This window comes from Trichosurus vulpecula, chromosome 7, assembly GCF_011100635.1.
Source record: "Trichosurus vulpecula isolate mTriVul1 chromosome 7, mTriVul1.pri, whole genome shotgun sequence".
NCBI classification, from domain to species: domain Eukaryota; kingdom Metazoa; phylum Chordata; class Mammalia; order Diprotodontia; family Phalangeridae; genus Trichosurus; species Trichosurus vulpecula.
Window position 1 is genome coordinate 231,179,960 of NC_050579.1, and position 18,178 is coordinate 231,198,137.

At 43.1% G+C, this 18,178-nt stretch overlaps 1 protein-coding gene across 1 annotated transcript in view; it reads right to left on the reverse strand.

Annotated features, from left to right (window-relative positions):
* TFAP2D (transcription factor AP-2 delta) overlaps positions 1-10,240 on the reverse strand; it is an 85,200-nt gene extending 74,960 nt beyond the window's left edge. Inside the window, exons 1-3 of the mRNA XM_036768711.1 lie at positions 10,202-10,240; positions 8,630-9,127; positions 5,111-5,171 (exon numbers count right to left, since the gene is read on the reverse strand). Coding sequence (XP_036624606.1) covers positions 5,111-5,171; positions 8,630-9,127; positions 10,202-10,240 — 598 coding nt within the window. The remainder of the gene's footprint in view (positions 1-5,110; positions 5,172-8,629; positions 9,128-10,201) is intronic.
* Positions 10,241-18,178: the final 7,938 nt, after the last annotated feature.

The following is an 18,178-nucleotide window of genomic DNA, read 5'->3' on the forward strand; positions in this document are numbered from 1 at the left end:
CATATTGCAAAGGAAAAAGGAAGGAAAGATTTCCTCTCCCCCTTTTTTGCACTCTCCTCCCCACCCTCTTCCCAGGGTACGTAAAAGCTTCACCTCTTCCTCCTCCCTCCTCCTCCCTCCCCCCAACCTTCGCCCAGCCTGGAGTTGCATAGATTAGAGCTTTCCAAGAGCAGAATTAAAAGGGTTTTAGAAAGTGGGAACCTATGCACCTCACCCCACACCCCCTCCTCCCTAGCTCCACTAGTCAACACCCTAAAAAGAGCCTAGGAGGCTAGCGGCCTGGGCCACACGACGTTATTGGCAGACTTTTGGCGACTGATGTTGAACTGCTTTTAAGAAAGGAATTTTTTTTTAATTAAATAAGATCTGACAATGTTTGTACCGGAGCATTAACGCCTCAGCCTTGGCATGTCAGTCACCTCTAAGCGATTTGACAAACTCAAGAGCTCTTAAAACGTGAAGAGTTCAGATCATATTAATTCCCCAAAAATGTTTTGATTCAAAGTAGTTTGTATTTTATGTTGCCAAGGGCAATCGAGAAAGAGCTATTGCCGGTAGCCTGGGCCCTCTCTCTTCGTGGCCCAGAGGCTATAGCGGTATTTAAGCTTCTGAAATTAGCCTGGGGCAGGAAGGCAGAAGGATCACAAAGTGAAACAAGAGCTCTTTCCCCACCCCCACCTCTTTTTTTTTTTTTTTGGATTTTGCCAGTTGAGTTTTATGAAGAGATACATGGGCCAAATGTCATCATGTTGCCTTTAAAAATTCAAATATTTATAGATAATACTACATTTCCCCCCACTACCTCGATTTCAGTCAAGAACTCCCCAACTAAGGCGGATCCTACCATTCAAATGAAAGAACCCATCAAGATCACTACAGTTAGTGTTAGGATTATTATAGTTCCTTTATTATTAAATGCGTCTACTGGGGGATGAAAGGTGCGACTTTCTAACAAAGAAAAGAAAGGGAGAAACGGAGAAGATTCTTGGAGGAAAAAAAAGATTGAATTTTTTTTAATGATTAAAAACACAGACGACTCCTGTAAATAGGAGCTTCATTTCTTCAAGAGCTGTCTTTTGAAACTGGGAATCTGAATATTCAACTAAGGCAAAGCCCCACTCTGTATGTACAACATTAATATGATCTCTGCAGAGTTTGGTACTCAGAAATATTAACATATCAAAGCAGGCGCCCGAGGCTAGAGAAGCTATCGATACGAGAGCGCCCGGGTAAAGTAAAGATTATTGGTTGTGATGGTTAGAATGGCGGAGCTCCGGGCGAAATCTTGCACACCATTAACTGAAAGTGATAGCACAGGGATAGCTGCATCAGATTCGGTGGCAAATATTTTATCTAGATAGTAATTACCTCGCTACTGCCTCTGTCTCCTTGTACATTCTTTTACTTTCCGACCCTCATTAAAGGCAAACACAAACTAATTGCCCCGTGTATCAGCTAGACCCTGAAATGTCATTCTTTTCTTGGGGAATAGAGAAAGGAGGAGGGAGGAGGAGGAAGAGGAGAGAGGAGGAGAGAGAGAAAGAGAGAGAGAGAGAGAGAGAGAGAGAGAGAGAGAGAGAGGAGAGAGAGAGAGAGAGAGAGAGAGAGAAAGAGAGAGAGAGAGAGAGAGAGAGAAAGAGAGAGAGAGAGAGAGAGAGAGAGAGAGAGAGAGAGAGAGAGAGAGAGAGAGAGAGAGTCAGACAGAGACACAGCGACACAGACAGAGACATATACAAACACAGAGACACAGACAGACAGAGGTAGAGACAGAGTCAGAAAGACAGAGAGAAAAAGACACAGGCAGAGACAGTCAGAGAGACAAAGAGACAGAAACAGAGATAGATACAGAGAAGCAAAGGCAGAGACGGATAGAGACAGAGGTAGAAAAAGACATTTAGAGATTGTCATAGAGATAAAATACACACAGAAGCACACATAGAGAAGAAAACAGGCAGACACGGAAAGGAAAACTAAGTACAATTGCTAAAACTGGTGAGCAGAGAAATGGCACTTTTACAGAAACAATAGGTCCATGGTTAGACTCCGAGAGTCAAATGATATTTGGTGCCTTCTGAAAAGAAATTTAGGTTTTAAAAATATATATTATCATTCTTTCAACTTAGAAAAGAAGAAGAGCGTCAGATGATCTGGGGGGATTTAATGCGCAATGAGAACGAATCAGGCGAAAGTTGCGCATTTTTACGCAGCCCAAATTTATGTCATCCTTAGATTACACGTGGAAAGTAACACGAAAGTATGTGATGAAAAGAGTAAGAGGAATTTAAATATGAATTGTCTCCAAATCCTGGAGTGTCTCCCCCACTTTGTAGTTAGCATCTGTCACCTGATCTATGAGAAGAAAAAAAAAGTTAGCCTAATGCTTGACATGGGGCACTCCTGCCGCTCTTTAGTGACAGGAGGAAAGGACTGCCTTTTTTTTTCTTTCAGAAAACAGGAAAAAATGTTTATATCATTTCTTCCTGCATTTTAGATTTAAAACGACGGCTTTAAGAGATGCACAAGCTTTACGGTGAAACTAGTGGCTATAGCTGAATGGGGGCAGGAAAAAGTTCTTGTTTTTGAGCTGTATTTCTTTTGTGACCAATCTGTAAATCCTCGAAAAACCTCGATGACCCTTAAGGAAAACACATATGCTCGCACGCACACACCCTGGCTACAATCGGTTATGGCAGAAATAAGAATGCCCTAACCAGAGCTTCGGAGATGGAATGAACTCTTTAGGAGACAAGTGAAAGCTCGGAATCTTCTGAACTGAGAGATGAATCTTAGTCAGTACAGGAACCCAAACGTATTTCTCTCCCCTCTCTTTGCTGACGACTGATGTGTTTCCTGGAGGGTCAAATTGGGGTTCGAAATCTCAGACTCGACATCCTTTACCAGGTCTAATTAACAGTACCATATTCTAACAGGAGAGAAACAATTATACACCTATGAAAACTATTTTCTCTGCATACAGCTTTAGGAGCCAGCGCTCAGTTTCTCTGCTCCAAGCACTAAATTCTCTAGTAGGAAGATGACCTTGGATCTCCTTAATATAAATTTATGGAATCCAAACTAATCAAATGACTTTCTCATATCCTTTCCCTTCACCCCTTCCAATATTTCTAATTCCTTTCTTCACTCACTTTTTCTTTCCAGTAACTTTTCCTAGCTATCACAGGATTTGATCTCTCTCGCCACGACCCCATTGAAAGCATTTTAAAATGAATTTTAGGAAAAAAATGTAGAGAAGGAAACTTAAACACTGTACTAGCAAAGACAAAAAGTCCTCCAAGGAACAGAGTACAGGCGTCTAATTAGTGGCGCTGTCCTTCAGCACCATCTGCACCCTCCACAAGCCGGTTGTCTCTCTGAACTGCCTGTCTTACCTTTAATGATGCAGTCCACATTGGGTTCATTCCGAACGCTTTACCTGTCACTAATTCCTAGCACTTTTCCTTAGGTTCTACGGATATGTACATATCTTTAAATTGTCGTTATCCTCAGGCCCTACTACATAGGTAAGGGAGTTTGCCTTGCTAACAAATTAGCGTTTAAATGCTGCCATCCTGCTCCTTCCTCCTCTCACCCTCACACTTTCTGCTTAGTGACCACTACATGTTTTAAAAATAAATTATCTTTGGTAACTATGTGTAGGCCTGTCTGAATTTCCAAATTTCTTACTTGGCCTTAGCCTACTTGGGTTATGTTGTCTGTAGTTCAAACACTGAAGGCCCTACTCATTTCTACCAATTCATTTCTCTTTCACAAAAAGTATCCGGTCTTTCAACGAGCATTAAAGGGTTAGTAAGTGACTTAAGTACATTTAATGGCAGTTGGAGAAATGACTTAGTCTTCGGCATAGCCAGCACATAATAGCGATTCGGTTTACTAAAGAGAGCTGCAACATGAAGCGGAATTAGTCTTGGTGAATAGACTACGTCTTATTAATTCTTATGAAGTTGGGATAACAGCTGGTCCCCCTTCCCTGGTCTGCGGCTTGGGTTATTCAGATCATTGGGAAAATAAGCTGAGACCACTAGTACAGTTAGCTATGATCTTTCACTATCAAATCCTAAGGGTCTTAAGGAAACCCAGGTTTATTTGGCTCCCCTTTGTTGTGATGGAGAGATATGAACCCATAACAATGCATGAAGGGCACATTCAATTCTACACCTCCCTTTCTCTCCCCCTCCATCACCCCATTCCTTTTTGAGCTGAGTAACTCTGGATTCAGATGTTTTGTTAACAGATGGGAACAAGAAAGCTTTATCCGGTACAGTTAACACCACCCCCTCCTCCCTTTCTCCCTCCCTTAACGAAAGAAATGTTCAGAACATTTAGGAAAATAGGGGCGGCTACAATATTGGCGTTTTATTACCCTCCCTGCAGCTTTCCTGGACACCTTTTATACAAACCCTCAAAGCTTCAACTTAACACCATTGCTTGAAATCTTACAGGCAGTGGCTGGCACATTTAGGACTAAATGAAACCCGAAATTCTGCTTAGGGAGGTGGTATTCCAGAGGGGCGGAGGGTGTGAGAAGTTTTTTCTCCTTGAACTTCGATTTTTGTCATTGTGACATGCGTTATTGGCAAACCATTAGGACATCATGGCGGGTTTCTCTACCACCACCACCCCCCTTTCCAGTCTCAGTCTTCATGTTTCTCCTGCAGATTGTATTTTGTCTGTTAGTTTCAGAGAGGGAGAGCAGCTGAAATCTATGGGAGGGTCCTCACCTCCTGCTAGGGAGGTGAAGGATTAAGTGCAGAAAAAGACATACTTTTTTTTGGACATGGCCAATGTGGAAATTTGTTTTGCTTGATTTGATTATACATGTTAGTAACAAGAGTTTTACTTTATTTTCTTTCTCAAGATGAGGAGTGTTGGAGTGGGAGGGAGAGAAGAAGGATTTTTGATTGAATAAAATAAAAATTTCAAAAGAAATACATAGGAGATTTTTAAAATGTTTGTTCCTCTGGGTGGGTAGGGGCTTCTGGCTTTAGAAACAGAGTGAGATTCTTTTCTTAAAAATAAATCATTTAATCTGATATAAAAGAGCCACTTAAAATAATTAACTGGAGATCATGAAGGAGTGACTTATCCTTACCTCTTCTTATCACCCCACCTTGGCCATTGAGAACGAGCCCACACTGGGCATCCACTGATCCCTTAAAAAAGAAAAATAAAGAAACAAAGAAAGAAATCAAATACAGACACAAATAGATATCACAAGTGGTTTGTCAGCCCCCACCAATCAGTGTTCTGCCCTCTCCTAGAGGGGAGAACATTTAACAGCAACATTTAACAGTAGCAGCAAAAGAGTAGCAAAATCATGAGTGTCAGCAAACATGTTTTAAAAGGGGGAAAATGACCTGACAATTCTTTAAATCTCAAGGAATGCATTTTATGATTCTATGTAAGCTAAGCCTTGTAAGAGCAATGGCTCCTTTTATCTCAACACTGAGGACTCTTTTATTTGAATGCCCTAACTATGCATACACCATGTACACAGTCACCTACTAACTTGTATATTAAGCACCTACTGTATTCAGCAAATGACACAGGCAATGCCAAGTCCTGATAATACACACCCATATTGAGGGGCTCAAAGGAAAATATCACATGCAGATCATTCAGAACATATTGGTTCTGTCGCCCCAGAGGCAGGAAAGCCCTGAGAGGCAACAGAAGTGTGTCTCTGGAAGAAGGCACAGACACATGGTCCAGAGCTGCCCATTTGTCTGGGATCCCTTCCTGATTGAGAAACCTTTTGCATTGGGAATAAGGAAAGGGTTTCCCTCCCCCCTCATTTTAGGTTCAGAATAAAATAAAAACTTTTGCTCAATGGAAATGTGTTAAAAGCTCATTTTCCTTTACAAACAAACGAGGTATTGGACATGAAAGAGGCCTTGAAGGGTGTTAACCTACCCAACAGCCCGTGAAGAGTTAAGTAAATGCGGAGAGAGTCGGTGCATAATAAAAACCCACTTTACAAAACAACCTTTACAGTCCTGGCTCCCTCTTTGCCTTCCCATTTTCACCATATTGAAGCAAGCCTGTAAGACCCCCTTTTCAACCCACTGCCGGGCTCTTTCTTATTTTAAATGTTCTGCCTTAAAGTGATTATCAAATCAATATGAAAAAAAAAACTTGGAGACTGAGCATAAATTAAAGCGGTGATGGGAAAAGGTGTGACAGTTTCCTTTGTTGGCCATAGCAAATCTTTTTAGGGGACTCAAAGATGGAACTGAAGCCCCAAGACTGTTTGCATCTGTTAGGCAGACTTAAACCGCCCTGCAAACTATTGGACTTTCACTTAAAATTCTGTTCAGGGAAAAGTATATTTACATTTGTTGCATTTGAAATGAGGCATATGCTGATGAACGTTTTAAAAAGGAAGAATTAAAAAGAGGGAGAGAGAGACTGGGTCTCCCCCCCTCCCCTTCTCTTTTTAAAAGTAGCTATGACTCTTTTTCTCCCTCTCTATTCTGTCAACAAAGTCCAAGAGGGTGGAAGGAAGGAGACAGATTGCACAAACGTGCTTCCATGGGAACAGGGAAATATAGGTTATGCTTCTTTTAGTATCTCTGTGTTTGTCCCAGTTGGAGTAGAAATGAGTGAAGGGAGATTAAGGATATATAAAAAGGGTGGGGGTGGGGGAGAGGACAAGCCCAAGTATATGAAATGTACAAGGTAATAGGGTATAGAATCTCTCCAACAGAGCCTTTTAAGATGTTTATTTTGTTAGAAGAAACGAATCTGGATGTCTCAGCTTTACAAACTCCCCTCCCCGCCCCCCCCCCCCCCAGTAAAACATGTTGTTTGGTCGGATGACATTGCATAAATGACCAGTTGAATGGCACTAAGTCGAAAATTGGATAAACTACGGTGTCCTTTTGCACAGGATTCGCTCTTTGTCTGGTGCTTGCAAATGTTCTAATCCCCTCTTTTGAAAAATGCCAGGCTTTGTGCCTCTCACAGAAAAAAAATTTGTACAGATACAAAAAAATCAGCAGCAGACGTGGTTATAAAAAGAAGTAAATAGGTTTTAGTTGAGCTAAGCATTGAATGGCAGATTTTTTTTCTCCCTGAGACATAAGGGGATCCTTGTGGAAAATGTAAAAAACACCCTGAGCGTATAAAATTATTTAGTGAATTTAAATGTAGAAAGTCAAGGTTTATGAAGCCAAATCTTTTCTCCTCTGTGCTGATCCTAGGGCTAACATTCTTTTGTTATGACAGCAAGGGCTTTTTCTCTAATTTTAAAATATTCCCTTGCTCGGAGGTAAATGAGGGGAAAAGCTTTTCAGTGCGTAACAAGGGATCTCCTACGTCTCCAAAATTCTGTTCTTGCACTCTCAGCCCATAGATTGGATATGGAAACCTTGGAGAGCTTTATGAGGATGAAAGAAACAAATCGGTTGTTTAAAAACGAGTGAGAACAGTTGCACCCACTAAAGGATGTTGAAACTGTAGGTTTCTTTTTGTTGAGTGGTTTATTATGTTCATGTATTACATATATATATATATACATATATAGATAGATAGATGACATGCGTTCAAATGGATGCACAGTATAATACTATATAGTGTACGTGTGAATAAGAGAGGGGAAGAATGTTCAAGTAGAGTGATATACACATTTTTTAAAATTATTTTTTCTGCATTAGAAATAGCAATATATCTGGATTGAGACTGACATCTATCTAGAAAAAACAAACAACAATATTTATATATCTAGTCGAGCTAGGCAGTTGTTTCCCTGGTGTCTGGATAGAGAGAATGGTTATAGCCATTCAAACTTGTGAAGGGTTCTAGTGTGATACTTTTTAAAAAGTCCTGTGTCTTATAGTTTCCTTTGTGAAATTTGAGTTTTCAGAGTCATTTATAACGTTTGACCAAAGTTTCAACAGAGCTGAGGGTTACAGTAGAACATACATACTGTTTTCTGGCCTATATTTCTCAGAGAGCGCTAGTCTCCAAATAAATCTCAAGGCTTTCAGAGACTACTGTAAGGCATGCAGTGTCTCTCTCACACACACCACACACACACACACACACAGACACACACACACAGATACACACAGAGAGAAAGGTCTTAGGGCTTGGATAGCTGTCGATTAATCTAGTTTTACTTTGGGTATTGCTGGAGGAAGGCAGGTGAGACCTTTTGATCCACCCTGCCCCTGCTTCGGAGTAAATGCAGGTTCACAAATACATCCTATTCATACTGAAGGGGAGGCCAGGGCTAATTGGGCACAAATTCAGGTGAAATGTCTTGGTCCAATGAGGAGGACTGGAAGGGCTCACTTCTTTTAGAATTGTTTTGATAAAAGTTTCAATAAGTTGTGTGTGTGTGTGTGTGTGTGTGTGTAGGGAGGGGGAGAGAGAGAGAGAGAGAGAGAGAGAGAGAGAGAGAGAGAGAGAGAGAGAGAGAGAGAGAGAAGGAGAGAGGGAGGGAGGGAGAGAAAGGAGGGAGGGAGAGAGAGAGAGAGAGAGAGAGAGAGAGATCCTAATGTTACTGAAGAGGCATCGATGGGCGGTGGGGTGGGGGGGGGGTGGAAAGTAGGGAGAGGGTGGGAGTAAGGGGGGAGGGGAAAGAAAAATCCGCTGCATGCGTATTTACCTGCAAATCGTCTGCTCCCGAGGCGGCCAGCCCCAGGCTGGGTCCTGGCAGGAGTCTTTGATCTGGATGCATCCCATACTGGGATCCATGGCTCATAAGAGACAGGTCGTGGCGGCGGTAAGCATCGAGGCAGCCCAGCTCTCTCCTCTGCTCGTCCAAGCAAGAGGACTTGAGCGCCCGAGCATTGTGCAGATTAATAAAATCGGTGGGCTCCCCGTGGTGGATCTGCTGATAGTACTGTTGCGAGTGGTGGAGCGAATTCAGAGAGTAGGCGTCGGGGTTCACAGCCGGGTGACTGTGCTGGAACTCGTAGTGAAAGGACTGGTGGTGGAGCGGGGTGTACTGGTGGTTAGTGGAGAAGTACGGGGAAGCGAACTCAGTGCCAGTGGTGGAGTAAGTTAGAGGAGAGGAGGAGGAATAGGCGACAGTGGAATTGGCTACGGACTCCAGACACCCGAGCTGCATCAAACGGTAGCTGTTTGATCCGTCGTGACGTATCTGGAAGGAAGAGGGGGAAAAAGGAGAGCAAAAAAACTTGAGGTTTGTCATTTTCAACCAAAGCGCAACTCTCCCTTAGCCCCGCTCTCCATCCATCTAAATCTAGATGTAATTATGGAGCTAGAGAGATATCTATATAGCCACCTAGCCAACGATTAGGGGGAGAGCCAGGGCAAGGCGACTGTGCCATCGAACCCATGAAAGCTGGAGAACTGGGGGTGGGCGGCCACGTCCTCAGTTGAGAGGGAAAAAAAAAAAACACACCACACACAGACACAGACACACACACACACACATACACACACCCCACCCTATATAGGTGCGGGTGACACGCGCGCAGCCCCTTCTAAACGCGCTCCGCCTCGAGCGCAGCAAAGTCGGGAGTCTGGAACAAGTCCATTCCTCCTGAGTTCTATGGCCTCGGCAAGCGAGGTTGGCCCGCTCCAGAAGACCTGATCTAGCCAGCAGCTCACCTTCCCGGACCAGACTCAAAGACAAATGTCCTCGCAGAGCCCCCCCCAAGGCCATTTGGCTAGTGGTACTCAAAAATCACCGTTTATGTATATACCTTTTAAAAAAAATCTATGCAAAACGCTTAAGTTTCTATGCCTTTTTTTTGGGGGGTGGGGGAGAAAATCAGTCCCCCTGTTTCTGTCTCCCCCTACTTGAAAAACCCATTCCAAAGGGGATCGTTCTTCCCACCCCTTGTCCACCTACCGCCCCCTCCCCCCCACCAGTCCTTTTACTTTGCCTTCCTGGCTATCCGTTATCTCTATCTTGTTCTCCTCCACCCCTCCTCCCCGTTCTTTTATTATTAGGATTATTTTTCCCCCTTCCTTCTCATTATGGCAACTGTTTCTTAACGTGTCCGTGAGTTGCCCTTCCTGGCGACAGATGTCATAACGAACTTTCTCCCCTTTCCTTCTTTAAGTCCCTCCAAAGCCAGATTATAATTAAACTTAACGGTCCAATATAGATTAGAGACAGGGGAAGCTGCCACCACCGCTGCCACCGCCCGCCGCAGCCGCCACACACACGCGCGCAAAAGGAGGGGAAAAAAAAAAGTAATAATACCTCGGCATCGTGGACTAGTCCCGGAAAGGTAGTTGACATGTTGGGTTTCTCCGAAAGCTTACGATGCAATTTCCCTCTCCAAAAAAGAATCAGGAAAAAAATCCAAACTTCTTGTATTTTCCAATTTTTTAAAGGAAAAAAAAATGATCTATAGATAGAGATCTAAATTGTAATGGCTTTGCCCGGATCAGATATCTCCTTGCCTTGTACCCACTTAAAAACCTGTAGGAACAAAATTTTCCCTCTGCACAAAAGCAGCTCCCTGGAACAGATTTTGTACTTGCTGAGTATTTCTTTGGCTGATGTCGTAGGTCCCTTGGTAATATAGAAGTTTTGAAAATTAAGCATCAGCACTGAGTACTGGGAGGACAATAGGCAGAAGAGATTTATCCCAGGAGACAAGGAATAAATATTGTATCTTCGCCTAATAAGGAACTGTAGGTTCTTTCAACATTTTTATCCATTTTTTCCAACCTTTATCATGCTTTTCTATACAGTCTATGGTGGGGACTCATCTCTGCGAAGAGAATTTGCACACATTTTATTGTGAAGATAGAAATCTAGCCCAGAGACGTGAATATTAGAGATAGAAGTATATATATTAATTAAAGCGTCCTTTTACATAGGTAAGTGTTCGTTCCGATTGGTTATACTCCTTGGGAGCTGGAAAGCTCCCTTTTCCGAGCTGCACCCAAACCAATATTAAACACTTTGGGGTGGCTGGCTCTGTCTAAGTGGAGACAATGTTGGTATTTCCTTATTTACATCGAATTTGGGTGGTTTCCCCCCTTTTGAAAGGCAATGTGGTACAGTGGCTTACACTTTGAGGCAGCTTTTAAAATAAATAGCCCTGATGGACAGTCCCAAGTTCTCATCATAAAGAAATAGTGTAACCGGTGAGATCTATCTTTCTATATATATTTAATACAAGCAGAATAGAGACATATGACAAGAGCCTGAATTTAGGTAAAACGTTGTCTTCCACTCCCCACCCAACCCATCTTCTCCTTTTCTTTTGTGTTCTCCTTTTTTGCCTTTTTTTGAAATATCGCTGCATTGGGGGGTTCGTGGAGACCATTTAGCGCTGACACACGGTGTGCGAACACCATTAACCAAAATAACCTTTAAGCTGCTGGAAGTTACATTTTTCAAAGAGGGGGCAAGGAGGAGAGAACACACGTCCACATCCATCTTCTAGATGGATTTATCTATTTTCAAACAACACTGGAGCTCGACTTCATTCAAAACTCGGCTTCTCTTCCTCCCAACTTCTCTTCCACTGAGTTATCTAGCACTCCTGAGGGTGGGGGCTGGGGAAAGGGACGGTCATAGGGGAAGTATATCCATGCTATATACTGAGAACTAGTTCCTTTTGCCTCTCCTGCCCAAGTTTAACTGATAAAAGCTGTCTATCTCCAAATTCTAATCTGGTAAATATGAAAGGGTTTAGCACTCTCTTAATTGCCATTTAATTTGGTTTGCTTTTAAGTGTTTAAGCTGTGAAGGTGTCTTAATAATAAGCCGCGGGCAAGCAGGCATGTGGCTTTTTTTTTTTTAAAGGTCCAGGTTGGGAGGGTTTATTGGTATCTGTTCATGCAGGCTAACCGGAGCTGTCACTCAGCACTCCTTTCTTTATACAGATGGACAAAGGCACACGGCAAGAATTGAAATGCATTGTCTGAAATGGAAAACTGCGATTATCCAGCCATGCACAGGGGTCAGCAGCAAACACTTGCTACCTCTTATCATGGCAGAGTTTCTCCTTCCCTTCTCTCTCCTAGTCCCCACTCCACTTCATTTTGGCCTAATAAAGACAGAGAAGGGTGTGTGTGTTGGGGGGGGGGGTGGCAATGAGAAGAGGGAACTCTATCTTTTTAAAAGGGAATGAAGAGTGAAGAATATTTTTAAAAAAGGAAAGGGGGGGGGAACAGACTAACTGAATGAGGATGGTGGTGGTAAGGATTATGGGCTAGACAGTGATCAGATGATTTCTGAAATATCCGCAAAGGAGCCTTTGTTTGCCAGGGCCTGATTGTACTCCAGGAGTGGTTCTGAGCTTCTCTGCTGATTATATTTGGTTGTCACATGAATACCTTACTCAAAGCCATCAAGCAAAGGAGTAAATAAATAACATGGGAGATTCTGTGAAGACTCTTGTCCATTAACATCCACGAGAATTCTGAGCCCATTGAAACCATCTAAAGGAGATGTCCTGGTCAACTTATTCTTGTCTCCAAAGGTAGAAAGAACCATAACTAGATAAGTGATTTGGCATCTTGGCTTTCAGTCTTTTCTAGGATGTATGAAGATAAATCTCTAGATAGTGTCGTTATATTCAACAAACACTTAATAAGAGTCTATCTAATATATGGTCAGGGCTGAAAATTCAAAGAGAAATACAATATAATCCTTCCCCCTCAGGAGCTTTCTGGGAGCCATCAGATTAAACCGAAGTACACCCTCTTCCTAGACCCACCTTCATTTTTATAGTCCCAACATAATTATACATTGAGTGTATAAAGAATTTTATACTCATTGTCTTTTTTCAATTCTCATGACAAATCCTGAGTGATAGGATAATGTTTCCATTTAACAGATGATGAAACTGAGAGTCAGATGGATTGACTCCAGGGTCACATAGCTAGTATCTCTCTGAATAGATGATTCAAACCCAGGGCTTCTTGACACCAGCCCCAATACACTATATCAGGCTGCCCCTCAGACTTACTGCCACTGAAGGCCTCAGCAAACCATCTTGACCTTAGCATATAGCACTTTAGATTGGGAAAACCCTTAAGAAATCTTTAGTCCAACACTCCTCATTTTGCAAAAGAGGAAATGAAGTGATTTAGCAATGCCACACACTAAAATCAGTGCTAGAACCCAAATTCACTGTGTCTCAGTCTAGTACTACTTACGCTAAAATGCCATCCTTTGGTATTGAAAGACTTCCAGGGACTATAACAAAGAAACTGAGAAGGATGGAGCTCTTTTGACTGGATTCAATTTATTTGACTAAATCAAATTCAACTTATTTCAAGAACTAAGCACCTACTACATGCTTGTGTTCTCACACTGAATCCTTGTCTTCTGTTAAGGAACCAGACCTTTTAGTGACACCCTTGGGATGCCTCATCTTCAAGATTTTTGTCTGGGCCATGGGAGACAAAAATAAAGTCAAATTCCCTCTATTGGCATAATATGAGTGGAACAAAACCCTTTTAGAATGAGTGCTCATATTGGCAGGCAAACAGCCTCCTTTGGCTTTTGACTTTTTTTCTCTTAAGACTCCCTTTCTTTTCTGACTCTGGGTCTGGAGCCCTTTGGTTTACAAAGTACAGTGGAGAATATCCTGGGTTCCTGGGAGGACCTAAAGGTAAATGAATATAAACAATGACTTGGATTCATGCATTGGGAATGGGAAGCAGGGAAGAAGGCTTGGAGGAGAGCGAGATCATAAAGCTATAACTGAAATTGGGGACGCAGTTATATAAGGACTTCCTTTTGCTAGGTCACCCACAATTCATTTGCACAGTTACACATCATTTCCCTCACCTGCCCCCGTCTTCCTGGCCAGCTCCAGAAGGATAGAAAGGACGTGGAAACTGAGAGGAAACAGAATCTAATCACCAACAACTCCTCCCTCCCAATTCCACACCGACCAAAAAAAAAAAGCTGTTTCTGTCTGAAGCAAAGTTGAGGAAATCAGCCATGCCATATGCACATACTGGTCAGTTCTCCTTTCCATCTGTCGTTATGTTTGTTTAGGTCTCCCTCCCCCCCCACCCCAAAAAGCATCTAGACAGTTGTGTGTGTGTGTCTTTCAGCCCCCCCCCCCTTCACTTAATAGCCTGAGTCAATCTGGGTTGCACTTATTAATTAATCCAAAGGCCTGTCTTTTCAGCAGTTAATTTCTATTTCTCTTCCTCGCTCCCTGTGAGAGATTGGCCACACAGATGGGAGGGAACACGTGGAGTAATTGAATTCACTAGGTAAATCATTTGATAATCTTCCTGCCCCAAGGACAATAGCCCCTCCAGACATTCTCCTCTTCTTGGCTAACCTCTGGCTGATTCAGAAGAAATGGCTTCTGTGTTGTGACTGGTGGCTTTTTAACAGGGTGGCAAGAGCTGGGCTGGAGATCCTCCTAGCCTGAGATGATCTGTGACCAGTACCTCTCCAGGGAGGGTAGCTTCCATAAAATCTGGGGTTACTCAGGTTATTGGAAGAACTTTCAGGGGTCATAGTCAATGGAGCCGGTGGGCGACTGATTTTGATCACGTGGGAAATCATAGCATTTGATGCTAGAAGCTACCTTGGAGAAGGCTGGAAGGCTTCAGTCCTTTGCCCATTTTCACACTTCTTTCCAGTAAGGACCATAGCTAAACCATTTTAGACAGACCTAATGATGTCTTAAAGACACTCATGTCTTCCTTATCGGGGGAAAAAATGTCTGCCACCCTTATTCACTGATACATTTTTTGCTTCTTTCAAGTCACTACCATTAGGTGTGCATTTTTTTAACCTCCTAGTTACTGGAGGCACATTTTCTTCTCCAAATATTTTCCATCGTGGTCTAAACCCACATGTTTCATCCAGACTGTGGTTATAGGAAGCATGCAAGATGAAGTAGAGAAATGAGGTAATTATTTGGATATTACAGGAAAAACAAACAAACCCCTCCCCCCAATCTTTAACACCCTCCTCTGAAATATCCAAAGAAAAGAATAAAATACATCTCAGAATTCCTTTTGGAACTCTTGGGTGATCTCCACGTGTGCCTTCACTTTACAGGAGTATGTCATTTGTGAAAATTTAATGTATTTGGGTGAATGTGTGGTCACCTAGGCAGGCTTAAACACGAGTTTAAACAATAAGAGAAAAAAATCACCAAAACCTTTTATTTGTGACATCTTGAGGAGACCAATGAGACCTTAAAAATACCAACTTCAGAATATTAACCCTAGATATTTCGTATTCACATAATCAAATGAGGAACAGAAATGTCAAATAGGATTCTAAACACATTTCTCCAGCATCTTTTTTCTTCTCTTCACTTTATGTAAGTAAGCATGTGTTCCAGTAGACTAATCTCATCAACCTGTGTATACCCTGGAACACATCTCACAATCCATTCAGGTATGGCAAAGTAAATGCAGGTATACAAAATTAACAAATAGTTGAAATATTTTTGCTAAAGCAGTTATATAGAAAGAGCCATACTAATTCCAAAATTTATTGAGCATCTGATACATGCAAGGACACTGTGATAGGCATCAAGGCAGCCACAGAGGTGAATAATCCACACTTGCTGCCCTCAAGGAGTCTATGGTTAGGCGAGAGAGAAAAGTCAATTGCCCAAATAAATTCCGTCAGGCTGGAAGATCAGAGTCCAGCAAGAGAGGCGCAAACAAAACAGGAGATTAGAAAAAGGAAATGACAACCAGCTGGGAAATCCTTGGGGAGAAATGATCCTGAAGAAGCAGGAGTTTGTTTCTGGGACCACAATGAGAGAAGTGTTTTCCCTCCCGCTTGTCTGGGCTACCATAATGTCCAAGAATCGTGGATCGCTACCTTTGATGATTCCAAGGTAGGGCTTGCTTCCTCCATTCCCTCGACTATGCTCCTTGCGAGCTCTCCAAAGCCCCCAAATAGTTCTCAACACTCTTCCAAGAGTGGCAACGCACTGTCTCCACTTTTCTAAGTCAACCCTCAGGAAATTAGGCAGGCATACAGAGTCTTTCTCACCAATCCCTACCCACCCCAATCCCAGGGCGAACCCTTTTGCTTGTAGCTAAACCTTCTCCTCAAGTCAGGAGAGTTGCCGGGCTCGAATACACTAATATCTGAATCTTAACTAAAAAACGGAATTTTGCTGTAAGCTAGAGAAATCTGTCTGTAAATTTGGGCTAGAAATCTCGAAGTTAACAGGGTTGCCTGGGCCAAGGCTTTTGGAGTAGGAGGAAGTGTGGACGTTCATATGCTCAGTGTGTACGGCCTGGACTAGGGAAAGACGCAGCTCTCTTCTAACAGACAGGGAACTTAAAGCAAAGGCTTATGACGTCCCTTTCGAAGATACTCACCTTCACATGGTGAAGGGATATTAGCTATCCATCTCCCATCGGTAATATGACCCGCCCCATCTTCTTAACCCCTATACCGATTCTTCTGCAACAGACGGAGAACTTTGCGGCGAAACAGAGCATCACCTAATTGTTAATGGAAGAACGTAGACGGCTTTTTTTTTTTTTAATAAGAGCTTTAGGGTATTTAGTACAAATTAACATTTCTGACAGACTTTCCAGTCATTTCTGTTTAAGAGTTGTCATTGATTTTTTAAATTCCTCTTTCCTTTCTTTTTCCACCTCCTCCCCCTCCAAAAAGCATGCCTGCTCTGTCCAATGCTGCTTCCCAGCCTGACTGTCAGAAGCCTAACTTAGATCTGTATTCCGCTTTAGCGCTGCAGCCGAGAGGCAACACGGGTTCGGTAATGGTCCAAAGAAAATGCATTTGCAACCAATTAAAAAGAGCTACGAATATATTAGTAGAAAATTAAATGGGGGCGGCAGGCTCGTGTCTGAAATAATTTCTTTTGATAACTGAAGAACTTTTAGGCGCCGAGGCCCAGTCTAAGCCTGCGGTGCCAGAGCAAAGCTGGTTGGTACTAAAGGGGGTAGGCCTAGCTCAGAAGAGGGCCTGGCACTGTGGCGGGCCTGCGCGGGTGTTGGGAAAACCCAGAGGGCTGGTGGCCAACTTCCTTCCCTTTCTAGCTAGCATGTGCACTTCCCCCGCTCACTTAACCGGGGAGATGGGAAGGTGTGGGCTAAAAGAAAGACGCGGAGCGTGAGGCCTCATAACCGTTTTCCAGAAATCCAACTCCGGTGGGCTAGCCCGGTTCTTGGGTGTTGGTTCTCCATGAGAAAATTCTGTCGGTACCTGGCTGCAAATATACACTTTGCGCTCGCGATTCTCCTTCTCCTCCCTCTTCCCCAACGCCTTTTTTAAGTAATTTGCCCTCCTGGAAGATCCTTGGGCACAGGGAAGTCAGCTAGTTCAAACTCCTGGCATCTAGAAAACTGCACAAACGAGTTCTTTCTCCTCCACTTTCTGCCCTCTGGCTGACGTTTCTCTCTCTCTCTCTCTCTCTCTCTCTCTCTCTCTCTCTCTCTCTCTCTCTCTCTCTCTCTCTCTTCTCTCTCTGTCTCCCTCCCTCTTCCTTTCCCCTTCCTCCCTCCCCCCCTCCCTCTCCCACTTTCCCTCCCGCTCTCCTTCTCCTTCTCCCTCTCCTTTTCCCTCTCTCTCCCTTCCATATCAAGAGGCCTCCTCTGCTTTCTGGTGATTTACACCTCAGGACAATCTCGAAGTCCTTTCCCTTAATACTTATACAAAGCCAGCCTCCTGTATCCAGGCCTGATCTCCCTTCTTGTTTCCAGAACATCACTATAAAGACAAAAGCAAGTAGCTTCAGAGCCTTATCCCTGTGACCCTGCTTTCTTTCCTGGCCAGACTTGTATTTGATGCAGGCTTTAGTTGGTTTGGTTTTAATTGCCCTAGTTCTAAAGGAATCTTCCTTTAACTCTTCTGGATGGTGGAGGGTGGGGGGTGGGGGAGTGGGTGGAACTCAACAGGATAGAGATTTACTAAAAAGCCTACTATGTGCAAAGCACAATGGTAGACACAATGGTAGATACATAGGTGACTAAGACACTCTTCCCCCTACCCCATCCCACTTGCTTATATATTAGGGAAACCAGAATGTGGAATTCTTTGAAACACTAAGGGGTGGGGAGGGAGTGAGTTGCAGACCTTAGGTTTGAATTCTAGCTTCTCCCCTTAGGATTTTTGAGAAAGTCATACATCATAGGGTCATAGATTTTAGGATCATTATGTAGATTTAGAACTGGAAAGGATCTCAGAGTCCAACTAATCCACTCCTTTTTCTTCCCTCCCCCATTTGCAGGAGAATGAACTGTGGCC